Genomic DNA, 25140 nt, shown 5'->3' on the forward strand with positions numbered 1-25140 from the left:
CCTTGCCATTTGATCAATGTTGGTATCACTAAGGGTTGTTGGATGTCCATTTACAATGATTCCCTCACTTGACAATTGCCACCACCTTCTTGCAGAAATGAGTCTCATGATACTGGTGACAACTCTAGCTACTCCAGTGAACCACTACTTCTCACTGAATCCGAAAGGCATGGATTTCCCATTTTGGTTTGTCATTAAGAACCACAATCACCGTTTCTTGCCATACAACAACAACAATACAACCTTCAATTGTGGAATCTGGACCCATACTTCTCATCGTCACTAAAACTAACAGTCGGTTGATAAAGTTGGCTTAGCGATTGAGTAACTTATAATAAGATAGATCCGGCTTTATCATCCCATTGCCATTGCCTCTGATCAACAAGGTCTGTTTGGCTTCTTATGTACAAGTTTAACTAATAGCCATTGTTGTGCACTGAATTCACCCATGTCCATCAATCCCTTCCTATCCAATGTGTTGGAGAATTTGATGGTGAGTTCTTGAATGAAGATTTCCTTGCTATTGTAGAAGGCATGGATAATCAAGTTAAATCATTGGGGTGGCTCCTCAATGTCCTCATCAAGTGAGTCTTCGTCAACCTCCACCAATGAGGCATTGAAAGCTTTACACTCCAAACGAAAAGAGAGGTGTTGTGTTTTGGATTTAGAGTTGTTGAAATTATAAAATAGAGCAATACTAGTATAAGACTGGAATGGTTCAAGATGGGATCAAGGCAGTTATTAGGGTTTGATGGAAAGAAGAAGAAGGGTTGGAGAATAGATTTAGGATTTAATCCATCAAGATAAGTGAAGACAGTTTTTTGGGTTTCGCCGGCTGACTTGGCATTTCATCCTAGAAACATAGGTGGATTGTGAGTGGCAAGGAGAGAAGGTAGGTCGGGCTATGGCTGCTGCTAAGGAAAATGATGACTAACAGTTAAGCAATGGAGGCGGCCATTGGTGGGGTGAAATAGGACTTGGTTTAAGGGGAACAGTGAGAGGGGAAAGGACAGAGACCAAGGGTCAAACTATAGAAATAGCCATGGACGGGGTGATTGGAGTAGGATTGGAATGCTGGTAGGTTTTGGTTGGGGGTTGGGTGCTCTTCGCAACACCCTCCTGATTTTGAACCACCTCCCTTGTACCATCACCTAATCTCATTGAGCCCTCAACTTCTTTTGATGAACATGATGTTGCAATTTGCTTCCTAGAGCTCTCAATCCACTTCAAACCTCCATCATCTTTAGGATGAGTGTGGAGGGGATAAGTCCAGTTATTATGCTCTCTCGGAGATCCAACTGACATCAAGATGTAGTCGATCTTGCTTATAATCTCTGTCATTTTGGCCATAATCCTTTTAACTCTGTTTAGTTTGTGGGAAGATTTGGGTGGGATGGGAAAAGATGGGATGAGATGGGATGGGATGGAAAAGTGTAAAAAATTACCTTTCCATTGTTTAGTTTTATATATGGGAAAACACTGTTACAAGGGAGAAGAGAGAAGAGGAAGATGGAGGGAGAGATAAAGAAATCCATGACTGGAGCTCCAGTCTGTGTTTGCGAACCCAGATCTAAGTTCTACCATGGCAGAAAACCCAAGAAGATGGCAGTTACTAGGAACTCAAGTCTAAGCTCCAAGTTTTGTCTCAAATATGTGTCTGCAAACCGAGGAAGATGGTGGTTACCAGTAGCGGCGATGGTTACTAGCAATGACGATGGTTACCAGCAGGGGCGGTGGTGCAGCAGCAACGGTGTTACTAGCAATGGCGATGGTGCAACAACGGTTGGGCAAAGGATGAGGATGAAGAAACTCGAGTTTTCTCGAGATTTTCCATCGGGGTCGCACGACTTTGGTGCGACCGTGATTCCACAATTTTGGGATCTTGCATCCCACTTTTTTCTCATCCAACCCCCTATTTCCCTTGAAACAAATGAGAAAAAAGGAATATTCTTGGAATATCCCCTTTTTCTCATCCCCATCCCACATACCAAACAGAGCCTTCCTAAATCCTTTAATTATGCTTGAGATGGCTGAGACGAACTTCAAAACTTGCCATCTATGCATCCCTGGATGAACTAGGCTTTGATACCAAATGATACAAACCCTTTCCCATTGGAGGAGGAATGTTGTGTATGCCCTCGAGCTATAGTATTGAAGCACCACTCAAAGTGGGATTACAACAACCACAATGAAGCCTAAGAAGATGAAGGGTTTAGGTTATAAACGACCAATGCCTTTATTGATACTAGTAAGTGTGCACGTGCTTTGCATATAGTAATTTTAGATGATGATATTGATAGGAATAATGTATCCAAAATTTTCTATAAAATTCATGTATTTTTTATAATTTTTGTTTGGGAAAATTCCCAATTAGTACCTTGTACTTTGGCTCGGGTGACAATTTGGTCCTCGGACTTTAAAATGCGACAATTCAGTACCTAAACTTTTAATATGTGACAATCAAGTACCCGAACATTCAAAATGTGGCAATCCAGTACCTGTTGTTAACTAGTCCGTTAATCAACCGTTAAGTGACATTTGAAAAGTCAAAAATGCCTTTTGAATGCCATCTAATTCTCTTTATCAACCATCCAAACATTGACAATAAAAAGAATAGTTTCAAATTCTAGATTCTTCTAAACACTCACCAACTTTTTTTTGAATAGAAGAGGCTAGGATTTGGGATTGTCTAGTTTTTTGTCAACGCTTGGATGGTTGTTAAATAGAATTAGATGGCATTCAAAGGGCATTTTTGACTTTTCAAATGTCACTTAACAACTGAATAATGAACTAGATAATGGTAGGTACTGGATTGTCACAGTTTGAAAGTTTGAGTACTGGATTGTCGCATTTTAAAGTTTGGGGGACCAAATTGTCACTTGAGACAAAGTACGGGGTATTGATTTGGAATTTTCCTTTTTTATTTTTCACTATTAAATGGATGCAAATTGCAAAATCTGAATATGATTACGTAAGCACCTAATATTGAGCTGCAAAGTTTCGAGTATCATTGATAGCCCTACCTACTTGGTTGGACTCTTATTTTTGTAATGTTTTATCTTCTTAGTGTGTATTTTTTTGTTCATTTATAAAAAAAAAATGTAAGCTTTAAAGAGAGAATTAAATGGGGGTGAAATTTGTAGTTCAAACTACATTTTAAATCTCATAAATAAATAGTGATTAAATTAAAAAAGGGCATTTTAGTCAAAAAGAAAGTTCCACAATCTTATTCATATTTTTAATAGTGGTGTAAATATGGAGTTATAGATGTGTTCAATTTTTTCTATATTTTTTATTTCTATGTGTGTAAAAATAATATTGTTATGTACACTTATTTTTTATTTAATATGATAAATATACAATATAATACATGTGCCCAAATGTTTTTGTAAAATTTATGTATTTTTTATTTTTGTGTTTTTTCATATTTTCATATTTTTTATTATTTAATTAAGACATTAAAGGTTGACAAATTTGACCCAACAGTAGAATTATTGATCTACGCTAAACAAGAAAATAATTTCACTTTTTGTTAGTTTTAGATTATGTATTTCATTTTCATCATCAATAAAATAATTCTTTTTTATTAAAATCATTTTTTTTTAATTTTATTAATAAAAAATATCACAAATGTGTCTATTTTTTCTATATTTTTTGTAATTTTCTATATTTATTTATTTTTAAAAATTTTATTATATAAATGTGATTTCATGGATTGGCCAATTTGATTCATATAGTTGAATTGCTTAATCATCACTTGGATAAAGAATAATTTTGTTTTTGAGTAAGTTTTAAAATATATGGGTTTATATTGTTAAAAGTATTGGACATAGATCTAACTAATAACAATTATTAATGAAAAATAACTTAAATATGGATTTAATAAGAGAGAATGAGAGTTAATACCTTAAATACAAGAATTAATGAGAGGGGATTAAATGAGGTGAAAATCATTAATTGAAATTACATTTTCAACTTTTATAATTAAAAATAGACTAAATAACAAATGTGGGCATTTTAAAAAATTTTCACACCTTAATACTTTTTATAATAGTATAGATATAGATGGTATAACCTGCTTACAACTCATTATGATTGATTACAGGTGATGCTAAGAGCATGATTGCCTTGCTAATGGCTCGATTCCCACAATACATTCGTAGTTTCTCACAATGACCTGGAAACATGTATGCATAGCAACGAAGGTAGTTAGCAAACCAAGTCCTCTTGTGATTACTTGTAACAGAGAAGGATGCCTCACGGCAAGGTTAGTGATGTATACAAAGGAGGGGTATTCTCTTGGAAGAGTCGAATAGTGGCGAGCTCATCGGACTGCAGTTTCTGAGGATGGCTGACAACGAAGGCAGCTGCGGAGTCGAGTTAGCAGTGAAGGAACACATTAAGAATCAATGTATGCCAGACGAGAAGGGATTAGTGGTAAGGAAGAGTTTTTTGAATGATGAGATCTTGGCCTTGCAGCAGGGAAACTGAGTCTGCAATTGCTGTTGGGGAAGAGACATAGAACAGGAGAAACGCAATTAGGATTTTTGCAAAGGAAGAGAGAGTTAGAGAGCAGGGAAATTGAGTCTACGATTGCTATTGTGGAAGAGATAGAGAACAAGAGAAACGGAATTAGGATTTGCAAAGGAAGAGAGAGTGGAATCAAGTTTTCTAGTCGGAGATGAAGAGGAAGTTGGAATGGCGGTAGTTGGAAAAGAATAGAAATGAAATGAGGGAGCAAGCAGCCATTCCTGCAGAGACAGTTGTGATTTGTGTAGGGATACATCCACTTGAGATTTCCTACTCACTTTTCCTATCCACTCTCTACTCGTGAATAGAAATGAAATGAGGGAGCAAGCAGCCATTCCTGCTAACACAGTTATGATTTGTGTAGGGATACATCCACTTGAGATTTCCTACTCACTTTTCCTATCTACTCTCTACTCGTGAATTGGAGGATATCCAAACCCAATACAATAATACAAATATTATATCCAATTTGATCAAAAGATTTCACAAAACATGATTTGAATACAAATTCGTTAAGGATGTCAAGTATTCAAATATAATTCTATCTAATTTAATTTTTTAAAATTTTAACAAATTATTAAATAGAAAAAATATAACAGTTTATATAAAGAAAAACAAAAAATACAAATATTTTCATTATATATACACATATATTTTATAAAAAATTACAAAAATGCAATATTAATGTATTTATAGATAGGGTAAATTACAAAGACCCCCCTATACTATAAGGTATGTGATAAAGACCCCCTGCACTTTGTTTTGCGACAAAACCCCCTTATACTATGACCGTTACAATATTTTTTAATCCCCATACTACCCTTATAGACAATTGGGAGAAAAACAGTCATCTTCTCCGACCTCATGACACACGAACAGCAGTGGCGGTAATCCACATTTCTCTCCCTCTCTCCCCCTCTTTATTCTAAATCCAAATGCAACAGATTCTAGAATCTTGTTCTCTCCCGTTCCCCAAGTTTTAATAGTTATTCCTTCAAATCCCGCCCCGGAGGCTTCTTACTGTGCGAATCAAGATCCTTCATTTTTTTTTGTCAGGCTCAATTCTCCAGCAATTTTGATCCGTTCATATCTCGCTATCAATTATCTCGATCGATTCATCTCCAGACAAGAATGCTGGTAAGTAAAAGCTAAGTTCGCCAAGTTTCCACTGTATCTTATCTTTCTCCTTCTTCTGTTATTTATGTTGTGGTCACTCCTAGAGCATTTTCTCTCGTCATCGGTTCGATCCTCTGAAGATCTAAGCAATCTTGATGTTGCTGCAAGGAAAACCGTGGATCCTGAGGCTTGTCGCAATGTCTTGCCTTTCCTTTGCATTGAAAATGAAGAATACAGAGTTCTCCCTGACTGATTTCCTGGTAAAAGAATATACATTTTTTTCTTATTTCCTTATTTCTTTCTGTCTTTGTCCTATTCGTCGCTCTATTCCATTCGTTAGTCGAATCAAACTCTATGCATTTACTAAATGCTACCGGTATTAAAAGAAGTCACCAATTTGTTGAAACAGAGGGAAGAATGAATCATCTTCAACACACAAACAATACAGCGAATGGAGCTCCTGATACTCGGAGCTCTCAAGTGGAGAATGCGCTGGATAACGCCCTTCTCCTTTATTTGTTACTTCCAATTAGGATTACAATTAGTAATTGAATTAGGAGTCTGTAATTGAATTAGGAGTCTCCGATACATCTTCTTATCCTTGTAAAACTAGGATCTCAACTGTATATATTTCGGCATTCTAAGTGAATAAAATCAAGAAAGTAGAAATCAGAAAAGGCTCTGGTTTTACATGGTATCAGAGCCAGGTTACTCTGGAGATCAGCGGCGGCAGCAATGATTGTTTGGCACCGGCAAAGGACCAGTGATCAGTGGTGACACTCCTTCTCGTTTCATCGAGGTCGCCTGCACCCATGGTTTCTGAAGTATCACTGTTCATCGTCTCCTTCAGTGAACAACGACAAGACTTCAGACCAGTGATTAGCGGCGACACTCCTTCTGGTTTTTCCCTATCACCAACGATATTCCGGTGGCTTGAATTCAACTTCTCGTACTTCACACCAAGATAGGCCTTCGAGAGTTTCCGATGGCCTAATTTCATTTTCACCATCATGGACAATGTGCTGTGGACCTTCGTCACGGTCTTCGAGTCCTTGGCCTTGGCTGCGATGCTGTGTTTCTTCTTTGTCTTCTGTGGCTGTACTCTCTGATTGTCGTATCTCTCCATCTGCAGCTTTGCTGGAATACTGAAATTTCAGGCGACACAACGGACCAGTGATCAACGGTGGCAGCGACGATTGCTCGGCGCTGTGCTTTTCACAGACTAGATTAGTACGACACTGTGATTTTTCACATAGCTCTTTCAGTGAATCAACGTTTTGTGGCAGTTTCTCTTCTGCGAGTTTAGCAGCCTGCCTAGGGTCTTACGCTCCCGGCCGGGTCGGTTCAGATCCGACTGTGCTCTGTAACAATAGCTCACATCCCACTTAGGAGTGATTCTTGACCAAGGGCAAGTTCAGCAGCCATCAACATCCGTCTGATTGACGGATGAGGTGTTGGTACCATCCACTTATTCACCTGGACTAGCAAATGGTGAGATGGAGACTAACCAGCAAGGTGAACTCGCAGAAGAAGGAGTCAGTGTAGAAGAAGGAACCCACGTAGACCCGAATGCCAATACTAGTGAACCCATGCATTCTTCTGACGTCACCATAGAAAATGTAAGCAAAGACAGTTCTGACGTCAGGGGGGTGGCAATGTTGGGCAACAACAACACTCTGATTCTCATTTGGGGCATGGGCATCGACAAAAACAACAGTCTACAAGGTTAAGAGACTATGTGTTTCACACCACACAGCGCTTGAGTCTCTCTCCACGTCCCTTTGCAAGCTCACTCGGCCTATCACATTTTGCAGGTAGTCCTTACCCCATAGATAACTATGTGAACTATAACAAATTTTCTTGTCGACATCGTACTTTCTTGCCAGCTATTACTGTAGGAGTTAAACCCACTTCTTTTGCTGATGTCGTAAAGGATGAAAAATGGAGGGATGCTATGCAGAAAGAAATACATGCACTTGAAAATAATCAGACATGGACTGTGGAGCCTTTGCCATCCGGAAAATGAGCCATAGGATGCAAATGGGTTTATCGAATCAAGTACAACGCTGATAGGACAGTGGAAAGATATAAAGCTCGTCTTGTGATTTTTGGGAACAAGCAAGTTGAGGGAATTGATTATAATGAAACTTTTGCCTCAGTTGCAAAAATGGTTACTGTCCATACCTTCCTTGCAGTCGCAGCAGCCAGAAATTGGGAGCTTCATCAAATGGACGTACATAATGCATTATTGCATGGTGATCTTCATGAGGAAGTCTACATGCGAATGCCTCCGGGTTTTCAGTCAGATAAACCAGGTATGGCGTGTCGGTTGCAAAAATCTTTGTATGGCTTGAAATAAGCGCCGAGATGTTGGTTTGCTAAATTAACTGCAGCCTTGAAGACATATGGGTTTCAGCAATCATGTTCAGATTACTCCCTCTTCACTTTTCGTCAAGACATGGTGCATGTGCTTGTTCTCGTATATGTGGATGATATTATCGTGTCAGGTAATGATCGTATGGCAATTCAAGTCTTCAAGAAATATTTGAGTGTCTGCTTTCATATGAAAGACTTGGGATCATTGAAATATTTTTTGGGCATTAAAGTTGCCCAAAATTCAACAGGAATTTTTCTGTTTCAACGAAAGTATGCTTTGGATATTATATCTGAAGTTGGATTACTTGGTGCAAAACCCGTTCTTTTTCTTTTGGAGCAGAATCACAATCTCGCATTGACAGATGGGCCCCTCTTATCTAATCCTGAGTGATACAGACGCTTGGTGGGGAAGCTTATTTATCTCTCAGCAACGCGTCCAGAGTTGTCTTATCGTGTGCATGTTTTGTCACAATTCATGCAGCAGCTGCAAGAAAGACATTGGGAGGTTGCATTGCGAGTGGTGCGCTACTTGAAAGGAAGTCTTGGTCAAGGAATTCTCTTGCGTTCAGATTGTGATTTGCAGTTATATGCATGGTGTGATTCAGACTGGGCGAGTTATCCTTTGTCCCGATGTTCTCTGTCTGGGTGGTTTGTTATGCTTGGGAAATAGCCGATTTCCTAGAAAACTAAGAAACAATACACTGTGGCTCGTTCTTCAGCAGAAGCAGAGTATCGGTCTATGGCCACAGCCACATGTGAATTAAAATGGCTGAAGGGATTGTTATTGGCTCTTGGAGTTACGCATTCAAACCCGATGCGGTTATATTGTGATTGTCAGGCAGCCTTGCATATTGCAGCAAACCCAGTGTTTCATGAGCGTACGAAACATATTGAAGTTGATTGCCATTTTGTGCGGGATGAGATTCAAAATGGTTGCATACATCCTGCATATGTATCAACTACCGTTCAGCTAGCTGACATTTTTACAAAAGCACTGGGTCGCAAAGAATTTGAATACTTTCTCGGCAAGTTGGGCATTCACAATCTGCATGCTCCAACTTGAGGGGGGTGTTAGAATTACAATTAGTAATTGAATTAGGAGTCTCTCTTGTAATTGAATAAGGAGTCTCTGATACATCTTCTTATCCTTGTAAAAGTAGGATCTCGACTGTATATATTTCGGCATTCTAAATGAATAAAATCAAGAAAGTAGAAACCAGAAAAGGCTCTGGTTTTACACTTCCTTTCTCTATTGAAAATCAAAGAACCGCCTCTGATACATGATCTGAAAACTAGAGCAACAGAGATTATCTTAAAGCTCAAAACGGTAAATTGAAATAACGTTATTGCATATAGAAATATTTCTTTCGTAATTGTACATCAGAGTAATTCTCGATTGGATCATTACAATCTCTCCTATTACTTATATAAAACTTTTAGAGTTCAAGCCATCGATAGTTGTAGCAACGGCAGTTAGTTCTTTCCCTTGCAATTCCCTTGCTTTAAAAAAGAGATTTCCTCCTGTGTATATGTAAATAAAGTAAGCACTTTTCCCATTTTACAAATAAGATGTGTTCTTTATAGCCCCTCTTAAAATCCATTTTGTTATTTTCTCCAGGTTACATGAGAACCTGTTCGATTGTTGCAGTATGATGCAAGACATAGTGATCGACGGCTACAAGTCGGTATTTGATAATTGATATATATGGTTTCAAGCTCGGACACGCCAGTCAACGTGCTTGACCAGTACTACTCAAGCTCGGAAAGCAAGAAGACTAACTCCTCCATCTCCATCGCCACTCCTACTATAAAAACAGCGGAGAGAGACATCAAGCGGCGAAAGTTGAGCGACTTCTGCAACGATAATGCGTTACAGCTTTAACAGATACGGCAGTGTTGGAATTCCTGATAAGTAAATCTGGTACAACAGCATAAGTCATCCAGGGAACGACATCAGCAGCGCCATGGATTGAAAAGAAAAGAAAACAGTCTATGAGAGTGTGTGATACTCTCCCGAAACCAAATCACTGCTGCCCCATCACGTACACAAACAATCTGCCTCCCAAATCTAAAGAAAAAGGAAAACAAGATGAAGGAAAGAAAAACAAATGAAAGGAAGAACATGACTCTGTAGAATCTGATGCATTTGGGTTTTGGAGCACTCCCTATAGAGGAAGAAGAGAGATCGGGGGAGAGAGAGAAATGTGGATTATCACCACTGCTGTTCGTGTGTCATGACGTTGGGGAAGATGGACAATGTTTTTTTCCCAATTATCTACAAGGGTAATATGGGGATTAAAAAATATTGTAACGTAAATTTTAACGGAAAACTAAGAAGGGGATTTTTGTCTCACAGTCATAGTACAGGAGGGTCTTTGTCCCAAAACAAAGTGCAGGGGGTTTTTGTCACAGGGCCCATATTACAGGAGGTCTTTATAATTTACCCTTATAAATAAATAAATAATACACACAATACATACAATGATCGAATTGTTTGGCTTGGAAAGGAGTAACCCAAATTCAATGTGATTTTAATCAGAGCCTATTATAATGTCATAGTTTTACATCAATACAAATTTATCTGCATTGCAACCAAACACAACATACAGAATGGAGTATATATAAAAGTAATCATTCTCATTTTATTATTGTGCTTCTGTTTACAAGTCATGATTTTTGAATCACCGTTGACCCCAATAGTTGGACCATTCAGCCCGGGAACCGTCCAGGTAACCAGTTCCATTTTACTCCAAACTTGGTCCCTGACCACAAACCGTTGAATAAGTCAATAACATACTGACCCAGGTGGTCAAATCATTGATCTATCAACCCATTTAATGTTTTGACCGTTCATTCAAACCATCAACCTGAAAACCGGTGGCCAGAACGATTCTATTTTTGGATCGTTAAAACCATGTTACAAGTATCTTGAACTTGGATTCGACTTGGCCATCCATCTTGAGGATAATTACTCAAGTAATGTTTAGGTTTGTCCTTGGCTATTTATAACACCAGATATACCACCAAACGTGTTACAGGACTCTTATTAGGGGAACTGGCTAAAGCATTGGCCACGACAAAGATACCACCACCCACCACCGGTGTAAAGAACAAGTGGTGCCCTCTTTTTCTTATCGGATCTACAGTATGCAATGGCCAATGCTGTTGCCTGTTGGTTTTCATCAGATCCGGACTCAATTATCGGTTACAGCAGATCCGAACTCCCCCACCCTGCATTCCTTTGAGTGTCCTTTCATTCCCGGAGTGACACCTGTTTCTCTGCACTGCTGACTGCACCCTCTACCTCAGGGTCCACGATCATTGGTGGCAGCCAGTGGTTCATCAGGTCAGGGCATTGATTCATTAAGACTCGGATGAACATTCGCGAAGCACATACAGGTATGTGACAACCGGCTAAACCACATTCTAATCCAAACCGGAACAAATTAGCCTCGGATATGATCCGCTCCACATCATAACCTAGTTCTCCTGCATTAGGCATTATAAGCCGAACTGAAAATAATCCAAGGCAATAGAATTACAGCACAGTTGAAGTTCTCTTTTCAGTCTCTGATCTGGAACAGTTATTATATTCTTCCAAAGATTTGACTAGTGACAACGTCCAAAATATGCATGGAGCACGTTCCGGGAACACAGATGAGGTCCGTTTTCATTATATTTTAAACGTAAGTTACTGTATATTAACTTCAAGGCTCTGTAACGGTTAATTAGCCATCTAATCTTCTCTCCGGTTCTATGTCGAGCAGATTACAAAATAAAAAAGAAAAAAAAAAGAAAAGAAAACAAATGCAGAATGAGTTTGAGAGGGAAACTGAAATAGTGTGAGAGTTAATTATTTTTTCATCTAATTCATTGAATTTAACAAGTTAATGTAACGGTCCTACTTTTACACGTTGAGGTGGAGAAATACTGAGTGGTAGTTCTTTTAGAATTATCCTATAAACGCAGAAGAAACAGAGAACCAGAAGAGGAGAAAGACTAGACATGGAGGTTGGGCGACTTAGTCTTTGTATTTCGTGGACGGTAATTCTGGTTATTTCTCTGCTGCAACGACCCACGTTTGCTATCAAAAAGGTGAGGATTATCCCGTTTTCTCTTAAAAAGATTGGCATCTGTTGGAACAATTAATGAAACAAAGTAGAGATTATTATTTTTTCAATTAGTTTTGTTTTTCCATAAATTTAAAGAAGCTTTCTCAATCCCCCATGCATGCACGGTGGCATTATCAGTCTCACATATGCTGATCGAATATTCTGGTTTTATATATAGTCTTACGTGGTGTACTTCGGTGCACATTCACACGATTCAGAAACATCTTCCATCGATCTCGATCGAATAGAGGACTCTCATTACGAATTTCTCGGTTCTTTCTTGGGAAGGTGATAAATTTCTGGGCACTATCTAAGGTTATTTTATTTTATTATTTGTATTTTTGAACAACTCCTTTTCACTTTATAGTAAAGAGAAGGCAAAAGACGCAATTTTTTACTCTTACACGAGACATATCAACGGTTTTGCTGCAGATCTTGAAGATGAAGAAGCAGAACAAATCTCAAGTAAGAGGCTCTGTTCTTATTAAATGTAGTACTTGATTAGTATTGTGTGCTTGTTATTAATAATAACTCTCTGTCTACTTAGAACATCCGGAAGTTGTATCAGTTTTCTTGGACAAGGGAAAGAAACTGCATACAACGCGGTCATGGGATTTTCTCCGAATGGAGAGAAATGGAAGTATTCCTTCGAAATCCATCTGGGTGAAGGCTCGATTCGGCGAAGATGTAATAATCGCAAACCTCGACAGCGGTATTCGTTCCTTGTTCCTTTCCCCTCCTTAATTAATACCTATATCTCATATCTAAGAAGGCTAAGAATCAGATGCAATTAATCTATGTATTGGTAGGTGTTTGGCCTGAATCAGAAAGCTTTGACGACAAGGGAATGGGACCGGTTCCATCAAGGTGGAGAGGATTTTGTCAGAATAACACCGAAGTTGGAGTTCGTTGTAACAGGTCTACAATTCAGAATTATTTTTTTTCAATTCATCATCGCCTTAGCAAGGCAATTCTCATCATCGAATCTATCAAAGCTCCTTAGAATGGTGTAATTCGTAGGAAGCTTATTGGAGCGAGATACTTCAACAAAGGCTACTCGACCCGACTCAACGGATTATTACCCAGCGCTCGTGACTACAACGGTCACGGGACCCACACCCTATCAACTGCTGGGGGTGGATTCGTAGCCGGAGCCAACGTCCTCGGACACGGCAACGGAACTGCCAAAGGTGGGTCGCCGAATGCCAGAGTGGCCGCATACAAGGTCTGTTGGCCCACCGGCGACAGTGGTTCATCCGACTGTAGCGATGGCGACGTGCTTGCGGGCTTTGATGCTGCGATACACGATGGTGTAGATGTGCTGTCGATTTCTCTGGGACAAACCGCAACCGATTATTTGACGGATAGTGTAGCAATCGGATCGTTTCACGCCGTTATGAAAGGGATGGTCGTGGTTTGCTCGGCGGGGAATACGGGACCAGCTTGGGGTTCTGTCAACAACGTTGCACCTTGGATTATAACGGTTGGGGCCAGTACCATTGATCGCCAATTCTCCACTTACGTTGTACTCGGAAATAACTTGCGTTTCAAGGTTTCTCCCTTTTTTATTTTTAAACTTCAAATAGAACAAAGGTTCAGCTGCTCAAGAAATAAGTATAGCATTCTGTTTACTCTTAATGCAGGGACAAAGCCTTTCACCTGACAGCTTGCCAGCAGAGAAGATGTATCCAGTCATTAGACCAGTCGATGCTAAAGCTGGGAATGCAACCGAACATGATGCGTAAGGATCAAACTTTGCACATGCAAATATATGCAGTGAATTGAAGTAGATAACTAATGTTTGCTATTGATCGCTGTGACACTTGGTTGCATTGATTTCGCTCGAAAACTCAAAAATCATACAGAGAGAGCTGCGTTATCGGATCCCTCGACCCCAAGATGGCGAAAGGCAAGATTGTGGTATGTCTTCGGGGCACAAACTCGAGAGTGGAGAAGGGCAAGGCAGTGATGGACGCAGGTGGAATTGGGATGGTTCTCGTCAACGACATTACTTCCGGCTATGAAACCATTCCTGATGCCCATATTCTTCCCACCTCACATATCTCTGCAGCTGATGGCCTCTCCCTTTTCTCTTACATTAATTCCACTCAGTGAGTTTATTATCATGTCATTTCAAGGCTAGGGATAACAGAAATCCGATTGGGTTGCTTGCTTTGAAACCAACCCGTCATGCTGCCAATGTAAAGTCTTCCAAGGCTCAGTCGTAAATATCATGCTATCAGCAGCCAGTGTGAATTCATCAAGGATATATACTTACTGGTTTTTAATTTGGGAATTTTACGGTTCAGTCCCCTTTTAATTTTTGGGTCAGGAGTCAGGACTGACCTCTAGATTCTCTAGTTACTGAATCAAATTTGCACATTATTGATTCTTTATTTTTCTTGAATTTTAAGAAAATTCACGTTAATTGGTTTAGGTCCCCGGTCGCTTACATTTCACCTGCGACGACAGAGCTAGATATTAAACCGGCGCCTACTGTTGCCTCGTTCTCATCTCAGGGACCAAACAGCGTCACACCGGAGATACTCAAGGTACATTTTGGGTCAGTACTGTTTCATCTAGGGAGGTTGTTAATGTATATGAGCTACTAAATGTACGGTCCTTGTGTGAAAAGCCTGATGTAATTGCACCGGGGGTGAGCATTATAGCTGCTTTTACACAAGCAACTGGGCCTTCTGACCTTCCATTTGATTCACGTCGAGTTCTCTTCAACTCTCTGTCTGGCACGTCAATGGCATGCCCTCATGTTTCCGGCATCGTCGGCCTGCTCAAGACACTTCATCCTGATTGGAGTCCGGCGGCGATCAAATCGGCTTTAATGACCACCGGTGATTAATTACTTCGATTTTTTCAATGTTCACAATTTAACTTTTTTTTTTCTGCCCCGGTAGCCATTTCCACATCTTTGGTGTAATTCTAATGCAAACATAGTTGTTTTACTTTTACACAGCTAGAAACAGAGACAATATGAGAGAGCACATACACGGGTCATCGCAGGACAGCGGAACTCCATTTAGTAATGGAGCTGGGCATGTGCGACCAAACCGAGCAATGGACCCTGGTTTGGTCTACGACGTAACCATCCAGGATTACTTATACTTCTTGTGTGCTCTGGGGTACAGTGAGGATTTGATTGCAAAATTTGCAAATGAACACTATAATTGCCCCAAGTCCACCAGCCTGCTGGAATTCAACTATCCAGCAATAAGCGTCCCCAGTTTATATGGATCAGTCTCCCTGACTCGGAGGGTTAAGAACGTCGGCTCTCCTGGAATTTACAATGTTCGCATCCGAGAACCTGCCGGAATTTCAGTGATGGTAGAACCCAAGAGGCTGATATTCAACCAGATGGGTGAGGAAAAGAAATACAGGGTTACTCTCAAGATCAAGGAAGGTGGTTCAACTCAGAATTATGTTTTTGGGGGACTAACATGGTCCGACGGGGTGCACTATGTAAGGAGCCCCATTGTGGTGGGCATAGGCAAGTGAATATTTTGTATCTTGCATGTGGGTCCATCAGATTCTACCCTTTCACTACTTTCAGCCCAAATGTTTGACTTTGACGTGTCTATGTCTACCCTAATTAATCCATTAATTTCCTCAAGAGATGAATTTTGAGAAAGACTGGTTTGTTGAGGAGATAATTGCTTATAACTAAATAGGAAAAATTACCAGATAAGTTGATAAATTTGCAATTGATACATTGAGTCTCGGGTTGCCGGAGTCAGTGGGCTGGTTTGGGTATGGGCAGATCCATACCCTAAACAATTAGAAAAGCCCAGGTCCAGTGCCAGTTCCAGTTCCAGTTCATACAAGGGTCCTGTAGGGTCGGTAAGTAATAGACCCAGAACCAACCCTTGATAAGAGTCACAAGACCTGATTATATGACAGGCCTTTAGCCTAGTAATTTCACGACAAAAATGCTAATTCTCTCTCTCTCCCCTAAAAAATATCCTATTTGTAAGATGAGTAGATGACAACAACTGACATGCACATACATGCATAAATCACTATGGGTGTTAAACCGTCAATTGGGTTGGAAGTTGGAACAGGTGTGCAACCACTGTGTGTATTCATATTCTTTCTTGTAGTTGTTTTCCTCTTTGTCTATTCTAAACATTTCAACGCTTAGCAGGAGATTAACTTTGAAATTATGAACCACATATAATGATGCATCAAGAATCTCAAGGCTTAATACTTGGCCTTTCTACGAAACCAATCTGATTCAGACGGGTGGCAGAAGGAAATTATGATAACTTGCCATCAATTAAAGTAGTAAATGCTTTTTTGAATGATTTATAAAGAAGGAAAGATACAAGATGGGCAGTGACGGGCCTGACGGCAACCACGTACCAAATCAGATGTGTGGCCTCTAAGCCAAAGGCACTATTGATAAGGTTAGCGCTTCGGACCACAAAACTCATTTTTAAGCTAAGCTCTAATCAATCGAATTGGTGGAATGTCAATTTTATCTGAACTGAATAAGATATTTGACTGGGCCCATCCAACTTGCATGCTTTCCACCCCCCCCCCCTTTTTTTTTTCTATTTCCAATAATGAGTGTTAACCGAACATTCCCTTTGATTTTCACCCCATCACCCAATTAAGAGTGTATTTAGCATGTAATCATGTTGCAGGAATACATTAGGTCAATACTCGAGAGGAGATTTTTATGTCCATTGGATTGATTTGAGATTCTATTCATCATTCATGTTCATACAGATATGGATGAACTAGTGATGTAGTGCACGTCCCTTCTGAATCTGATGTGCCGTTCCTTGTTGAAATTTCTAATTTTGAGGGAAGAGAAACGCATCGACGCCAAATTCTTAAATCATAAAGTTAATGAAAATATTTTAACAAACACTGAAGGCTTGCCTTCCAATCAACGATATCTGGGCACGGTCTGCAGGAATTGGGTTACTTGCACTGGTGCAGGAAGAAGCAAAGGACATTTCACAAGACAGCCATGGAGACCGAAAGTTTACAATAATTAGATGAAGCACTTTTCATCTTTTATTTTTTTTTTCATGTAAAATTTATCAAGCATTACGATAATAAGAGACCAGAATCAAATCTAACAGGACTATTGCTTCATTCTTCAATCATTTGGTATAACTTAACACCTGTACTGTAAACGAGTGTGTGAGAGAGAGAGGGGGGGGGGGGGGGGAATTTCCTCCATTCTTTGAATAGTAGAATACAAAATCAGGACCTGACAAAGGAATTTCATCAACTCCTTGGAGCAATGAAATGCAAATACAACCACCTTTGCCCCGCCGAAAAATAATATAATCAATTATTGCAATTTGCAACCAAAAGCCCCTCCCTTCAATTATTTTCTCCTTCATCCTTCCCAAAAAGAATCTAAGGAAAGCACCCATCACCTAACCTTTTTCTTTTTAATATCCTATTCTACATACATGTTTTCATACATCACCAACATAATTATACCTTTATGACATCTTTCTCTGTTGAATGAGAATTGGTATCAAGGAGAGCTTCTAGTGATCTGGCTTTCCTGCTCCGCACCCTACCTGCTTCTTTCAATAACTCAGACAACCTCCTTTTCTCATCATCAACATCGGGATTCGCCGTCCCTAGCTTCTCCTCCCTCATCCCAACCACATATTCTAAAATCTCAATGGCATCATCTAACCTGAAAATAGTATGATCAGAAAACAAAAGATATTTAGATGATGGCTATTAACAAGCATGGTCTGCGGATTTGACAAAAAGACATCGATTTAGAAATCTTTTATTCAAGAAATATGGCAATCTACTTCGTGTCATCATTTGCTAACTGCATTTTTGAATGCTTGCAAAATGATATCATCTCATTTATCTTTTTTCTGGAATTTGAACCTATGTCGTCACCTGAAAAAGTCACTTCCAGTTGTTAAGTTAATCACGACAATGGCCTAATTTCTATCGATGTTTAGCAACTGCAAATCAAATCCTCTCTCTCTCTCTCTGTCTCCCCCCTTTTGTATGTGTGTGTAGAGAGAGAGAGTTGTTTTACAGGATAGATTTGTGGCACCAAAGGCAATGGAAAAGCATATTATTGGCTAATCTGATACAAGATTGTCTTTCCAATATGGTTAGCCGTATGGTTAATCTGATACAAACTTGTCTTTCCATATGGTTAACCAAAACTTTAATCTCCCAAATGGTTATAACACATCTGTATCACCCCCTATCCGAGAGATAATACCTAATTAGATCAACCCAAAAAATATGCAATAGTTATTAACAATAAGTCATTTAAAGATCAGCCAAAATAATGCATGTTACACCAATGAATCTAAATCTCAGACAGTAAAAGAAATGAATGTAGCATCCATAAAAACCAAGCACAGCCACATAAAAGCACACAAACCTGCCCATTGCATCATAGGTACCAGCGAGGTTGCTATAAACTCCTAATGTGTCAGGATGATATGGTCCATATTCTTGTTCCAAAATATTCCTTGCTTCTTCAAATAAATCTGCAGCCTCATTTATTGCATAACGCTGAACACAAGCAAGGCCCATTTGATTTAGAGCAATCCCAAAGAAAGCAGACTTCTTCTCCCCACTTGCCCGAAGCTTTGTAATAGCATTTTTCAAGGAAATGTATGAGTCATTATAGTTCCCCATCATATAGTACATGACTCCCATCTGGGCCTCAATGCCTGCAATTGTGTTTTGTTGACCAGGAGAATTGTCATATATCCTTAAAGCCTTCTGAAGCAACCTCAGTGCCTGCTCAGGTTCATTCATAGATTCATAGATAGCAGAAACATCAGTCAGACCACTAGCAATCTCCTCTGGGGGTACCCCTGGAATAGGCTTCCCATAAATCCTTAAGGCATTCTCACAGTAAGACTTGGACTCCCTTATTTTCCCTGTCTTGTTATATACATCAGCCAGACGGACAAAGACAGAAGCAACAGCTGGATGGTTCTCTCCTTTACTGGACTTCAACACAGTGAGGGCTTTTTGATAAGCAAAAACAGCCTCATCATACCGAGCCAATGATAAATAAGTGTCTCCAATGCTACAGTCAACAGAAGCAACCTCTGTTTCTTGGCCATTGGCCACCATGGCCATGCTAGCTAAAACAAGATGCTCAAGAGCTGTTTCATGGTCTCCCTTTGTATCACAAATAAGACCCATGAGCCTTCTGTCTGCCACTTCCTCAAGAGAAGCAGGTGTACCCTTCTCTCTATGGATGTGAAGAGCCATCTGACAGAGCTTCTCGGCCTCATCGAATTGCAGTGCTTGAACATGAGCTTCAGCCAAATAGCGACAAGTCTCACCAACTCTTGTGTCCAATTCCCCTAACACTTGCTTCTGGACCTCCAAACCCATTGTGTAGCAGTTTATGGAGTTCTCAAGCTGGCCTAACATTGCATATGTATCACCCAACTGCATATGCCCAGCAAATTTAGCAAGGGCATGATCCTGGCCTTCTTCCACCACCGGAATCTTAACTGAACGCTCGAGAACAGGAATTGCCTCATTATACTGGCCTAAGCTGCAGTGTATTGCTGCTATAACATGCAAACTCATGACCAGTTCTAAACTGGGTTTCCCATTTGAACATATTTCAAATGACTTTTCTGCTCGAAGGGCAAATTCAAGTGCTTTCTGGGGATTATCACCAGAAGAAATCAAGTCCCTTGCTTGTTTTAGTAGAAAAGGCCCAAGATCAGGGTTGTCTAGGCTTGCTTGTAATAGATCCTTGACTCCATTTGGAAAATTTGTCCCTCCTAGAGCAAAATTTCTCTGCTTCTTCGCAGGGGAAAGTCCAGTATGTTGTTTTATTGAATTTTTATCACCCCATTTATCAACAGGAGGCTTCTCATGTGGTGTTTTGTTCCTAGGACTTGATTTTGCAGATGCCTTGGAATCCACCTGCAATCGGGAGGGTCTCTTTGATTTTACTGAAGAAGTAGACTTGGTACTGGTGGACTGAGTATTATTAGTCGTCCTGGACGCTTTATCAGCAGACCTATTATCTTGGTTAAAAACTAAATCATTTCCATTACCCTCGTCTGGTTTCACCACCTCCTCTTGCACTATACCCCCTTCCCTCATATCTCCACCAACAAGATGGCGTAACTCAGAATCAAGCCTTGATTCGTCACCATCAGACGCATAGCTAATCCTGGACGGTGACGGATCAGAGCTCTGCATCTCACAGACATTATCATAAAGCTGCTCGATAGAGGTGTTAACCATGCCGTCCAAAGGCATATCAAGAACATCACTCCGAGCGCTTTGGGAACTCAAGGTACTTTTCGGCGACCTACTAAGGGCCAAACTTTCCTTAATAGGCGCGGAATTGTTATTTACTTCACTCACTACGCCCTCACCATTGACTCCATCCATGACGAATTCAGGCATATTGAAACTCAATACAGATTGGAAGTTCTCAAACTAAAAAAATAGCCTGCAAAATTATTTCTAAACAACATAAGCAAAAGACAAAATCAAGTAACCTTCCATTGAGAAGGAACGGCAACTTTAAAATGTTACATGTTCAGTAGATATAAAATGGCCAAACGAAACAACAATTATAGAACAAACAGTAAGTAGGAAAAAAAAAAAACCTTAAGACAGATACAAACGTTACCAGAATGCGATCGTTGAAGCTTCCAAAATTAACCAAAACGACGGTATTTACGGATTAACATAATCATCTTAGGGGTGTCAAAAAATGAAAATGGTTATCTTGCATTAAGACACGAATCAAAAACCAAACAATAAAAAAAAAAAAAGATAGTTCCTCTGAAGTTCTCCATATTATGAATCAATTACAGGAAAAATGAACTTAGAGTTTCACTAATGAATCTGCATGAATCAGTGTAGTTTAACGCCACATCGAAGACTTAATCCAGAAACATTACTAAAAACATGTCAAATACTTCGGAAAACTGAAAACAAAAGCCAGAAAGGAAAAAAAAAGAAACAGACGAAAAAAAGGTACCAAATCTATCTTTGCATCTGATACAACAACAAATATGAGAATAAATATGAAGAATAAGAGTCCAAACCTTAACAATCCGCCATGAAAGAGAACGCGAAGGTTTTGTATTGTCTGAAGAGGGAGCGAGAGAGAAGAAAAATCACACTTTTCTTATATAAGGTGTGAGGGGTAGAAGAAGACAGGGGAGAGGATTTGGGCAGGCGCGTAAGGGCAGAATCGGAATTGAGAGCGAATATTTTTAGAGGAATATCATAATCATAATGCAAAAAAGAAAAAATATCAGAGAGGAGAAAGGTTGCGCGCGAAGAGGTAGAATGTCGAAGCAAAGGGAAAACGACTTTCCCCCCACCGCGCTTGGAACCGCCGTCCGCTGAGTTGTTCTGTTGTTTGGCATTGGGTAGAACTTGCCACGTGTCAAAACGATCGAATTTTGTTCGAGAAGACTCATATACCCCGGTACGGCCACATTTTCCTTCAAAAGCCAGCCTGATATCGAGTGAATCATGTGTTCGTTCATCAATGTTCATGTATGCTGTGGCGCGTCGATGCATAGAGGTTTGCTTACTAGATTTCTGTGTCAGTGATGGTTTAATGTTTTTCTTCTTTGGAAACAAAATGGTTTGGCTTAAATTGGTATTTCACATTTAATTTTGGAAAAGAGAGATGTGATGGATCCGGATCCTCGCTTTAGTAACGCGCTTCGCTTCCCGATTCCCAGGTTCCCATCTCCACCATACTTGACCTCGTGGTCTGTAATGTAATTATGTAAACAGGTCTACATGTGCATCTATTCAACTATTCTATTCGACCCAAGATCACACACAGACTGACCAAACAACACGTCTGACTCAAACGGCGTCATTTAAATGGGTCGGGCCGGGTCAAATCTGCTATCCGGATCTGTTCATTATTAAAAAGTAAGATGGTTTTAGTTTAGTTCAACTTAATGACTTATATCCTTTCGGGTCTACAGAATATGAGGTGCTGATGCTGTGGAGTGTGGACCAAAGGCAAAGGGCACGCACCTGGACCTGGTAGCTTCTATGATGAGGGCATCTCGTCAGCTTGAGTTCGAGTTCGCTTTGAGAGAAGCTTTGGACCAAAGAGCTGAACACTGACAGTTTGAAAGGGCACCTCATGTCATGACTCCCATGATGAGGGCACCCTCCATGCCACACCTATGCTTATTACCGAAGGCCACATCCCATGATGAAACGAGAGAGTGTTTTCATTACTCCCTATTTTTGATGAAGGGAACACACCCCTTAAACATTTTTAAATAGGGTTTTCTTTGGTGATGTGTCCATTTTTTCTCAAAAAGCCAGGTATGCATAAAGATAAGATAAATACTATAAGTAAATTTAAAGGACTATATATCCCTTGAAAAGCTTAACAATCTAACAGAAAACATCTTCAAATCTAAGGTTGTTTTTTGGTAGCATTGCTGTAATAGAGAGAAATATGTTTTCTCATGTCATATCATATATGAGAGTAACTTTAATTAATGTATGTATAGGACTGATCTTTGACGTGTATAGTTCTAACATCAAATTTGATATTTTAGATAGAGACAACAATTTGTAAATGATCAATTCAAAACGTCTATAGTTTCATATAGAAAAAAAAAAAATCTCATTCACAAATTTGTACTGATTAACTCAAAACCTTTCACTAAGAGAGAACTAATTAGTAGAAGAGTCAAATAATTTCTTGTTGGGTAAACCAACGAGTACAATTAACTTTGAGTCAATCTAATGTGGGTTAGGACCATGTCCCATGCCAAGTACAATTAAATTTGAGTCAATCTACTATCGGTTAGGGACCATGTCCCAAGTACATAGATAAAGGAATTATTCATCATCATCATCACCATCATCACGGTAAATTATAAGGACCCTTCTATGGTCAGTGACAATTATACCCTTTGAACTTCCACTTTGCACAAATACTCCTCTCCATTAGAGTTTGGTCAATTAATTTCAAAAAAATTCTAATTCAGTTATTTAACTTTTTTTTAAATCTCTAAACTACCATTTTCTTATTTGTTTGAATGATTTAAGATTTAATTAGTTTTTTTTAAATATAATATTGAAGTTTTCTCAATAGCTCTAACAGAATCTTGCAGATTTGATTTCTGGCTGAATTCATTATTTAGATGAAATGGTAGATATTTCTTTCTAATGGATATAAATTTAAGGTTTCATTTGTTTTTTCTTGATTTATTGAAGAAAAGAGTGGATTTTTTTTAAGTGAAGAGATACATTCATGTCATTGAAATGAAACAAGAATTTAAATAAACTTATTTTTCTATGTTAGTAAAATGATTCCTGTTATTTTAGCCGGTTTACGAGAAAGGGGCAAAGAAAAGAAAATACGAAAAATTCAAATAGATATTTGATAATTTAGTGCAATCTGTCATCTAACTTGACGATCAGGGGGTATTTATGGCAAAATAAAAGTTTAGAAAAGTCTTTATCGCAAATGAAAGTTTAGGAAGATAATTGTCACTAATCCCAAAGGCCCATAAATAAGGGGTGTCTTTATAATTAACCCTTATTATTATTATTATTATTATTATTTTGTTGTTGTTGTTGCTGTTGTTATTGTTACACAAGATTCTATGAATAAACCTGAACTGTCCATTAGAAAGGTGGCCAATTGGATTTGCCATATCATCTCTATATCCAATTGAAGCTTTGCTTATCTAATAGTAGCTGTGAATACTAAGAATTTGCTGTCTCCCGTTTTTTTTTATAATTGAAACTTGAAAGAGGGCCTATTTTGAATGTGCCAAGATGTTCTAATTTTTCCAATAAATGGTGGGAAGAGCCTCTTGAAATCCAAATTGCCCCAAATTAAATAACCCAGGAATCTCCTATAAACAATTAATTCAGTTTGAAGCTGAAACAGGAATCTCTGCCTACTACTCTTTAATGAAGAAAAAAGTATGGGCCCAAAATTGTTAGCCAATACTCAAAAGTATGATTACTTTTATATGTATTAGTAAAGTGGAAATCTAGCTTGGCTTTCACGATATGCACATAAAGCCTATGCAAAGAGTGGACATCTTAACTTCTCCTTCTGCTTGTTATACTAAAAATAAAACCTTGGGCCGTTATGAATTCTGATCAATTGGGTAAAACTTCAGGGCACAATGGGATTGACTACATGGCTGATTGGCTGATCCAGTGGACCCCTATTTGATAGACCGTCCCAATTGGACCACGTGATTGTTCCATCTGGCTGAAAATAAGGGGGGGGGGGGGGGGGGGGGAAGCTACCATTCTCTATCAGAATGGTATTTAGGATGTGGTTATTGTTAGCTGAGCTCTTTTCATCCAAATATGACAACCGAGAATGAGGTGTCCACCAACAAGGCAACAACTTAAGTGGAGCGCCACCTACCTGTTTTGGATTGTTCCAGCGAGGCGTGGGACCCGGTACATTAAACAACTCAAATTCAATGGTTTGCGGCTTTTGCCGATAGTGGAGTATACGTCCGAGTCCGAATATATATTTTTCTTTTTGCAAAAAAAAACAACAAAACCGTAATTTTAACTGACAGCTGTGGGATTTGAACCCACGCCCTTTCGGACCAGAGCCTAAATCTGGCGCCTTAGACCACTCGGCCAAACTGTCAAGATTATTCAATTTCTCTAATTTTTATAATTTCTAATTTAGTATTCCATGATTTAATCCCTCATTTGTAGACTCTATCCCCAATTCTCTCTACACTTTTGGTTGCATTTTAATTGATTTATTTGCATTGGTGTAAATGTTTGGGAGTACAAATAGGTTGCGTGTAAATTTCAATTTACTTTTACTTCAAAATTTGCCCTGTCATATTTGATTGTGAAAGTAAAATGATGTGGTTCCATCTTAGGCTTCATTCGTTTTGCTTATCTGGGTAAGCATTCTTGTGCGCTAACACTTACCCAGGTAAAGAAAGAGGTGAGAGGGAGAGAGTGCCTACCAACACCGTGCAGCCCACAGGTAATATGATAGAGAATT

The 25140-nt window shown here is 39.2% G+C and overlaps 2 protein-coding genes, 1 non-coding gene and 1 pseudogene across 3 annotated transcripts; 2 read left to right on the plus strand and 2 right to left on the minus strand.

Annotated features, from left to right (window-relative positions):
* Window positions 1-1509: 1509 nt before the first annotated feature.
* LOC148862832 (putative cyclin-D6-1) lies at window positions 1510-9904 on the plus strand (annotated as a pseudogene).
* Window positions 9905-12005: 2101 nt separating this feature from the next.
* LOC148862833 (subtilisin-like protease SBT5.3) lies at window positions 12006-15759 on the plus strand. Its single transcript, XM_088979499.1, has 11 exons — window positions 12006-12117; window positions 12313-12422; window positions 12502-12599; window positions 12682-12846; window positions 12944-13052; window positions 13155-13686; window positions 13778-13875; window positions 14000-14245; window positions 14572-14686; window positions 14770-14983; window positions 15106-15759. Exons 1-11 carry the CDS (start codon window positions 12028-12030, stop codon window positions 15642-15644), a joined length of 2316 nt encoding a protein of 771 aa, XP_088835625.1. The 5' UTR covers window positions 12006-12027; the 3' UTR covers window positions 15645-15759.
* Window positions 15760-17226: 1467 nt separating this feature from the next.
* LOC148862834 (protein KINESIN LIGHT CHAIN-RELATED 2-like) lies at window positions 17227-21481 on the minus strand. The gene is made up of 3 exons (XM_088974423.1): window positions 21197-21481; window positions 18535-20592; window positions 17227-17814 (listed from the first exon to the last, which is right to left on the minus strand). The coding sequence occupies exons 2-3, from the start codon at window positions 20544-20546 to the stop codon at window positions 17604-17606; spliced, it is 2223 nt and encodes a 740-aa protein (XP_088830549.1). The 5' UTR covers window positions 20547-20592; window positions 21197-21481; the 3' UTR covers window positions 17227-17603.
* A 3207-nt stretch (window positions 21482-24688) lies between these two features.
* TRNAL-UAG (transfer RNA leucine (anticodon UAG)) lies at window positions 24689-24768 on the minus strand. The gene has a single exon. It is a non-coding gene; the product is annotated as a tRNA-Leu (tRNA).
* Between the last annotated feature and the right edge of the window lie 372 nt (window positions 24769-25140).

This window comes from Nelumbo lutea, chromosome 3 (assembly GCF_056320005.1).
Source record: "Nelumbo lutea isolate HS-2025 chromosome 3, American lotus-T2T, whole genome shotgun sequence".
Classification (NCBI taxonomy): domain Eukaryota; kingdom Viridiplantae; phylum Streptophyta; class Magnoliopsida; order Proteales; family Nelumbonaceae; genus Nelumbo; species Nelumbo lutea.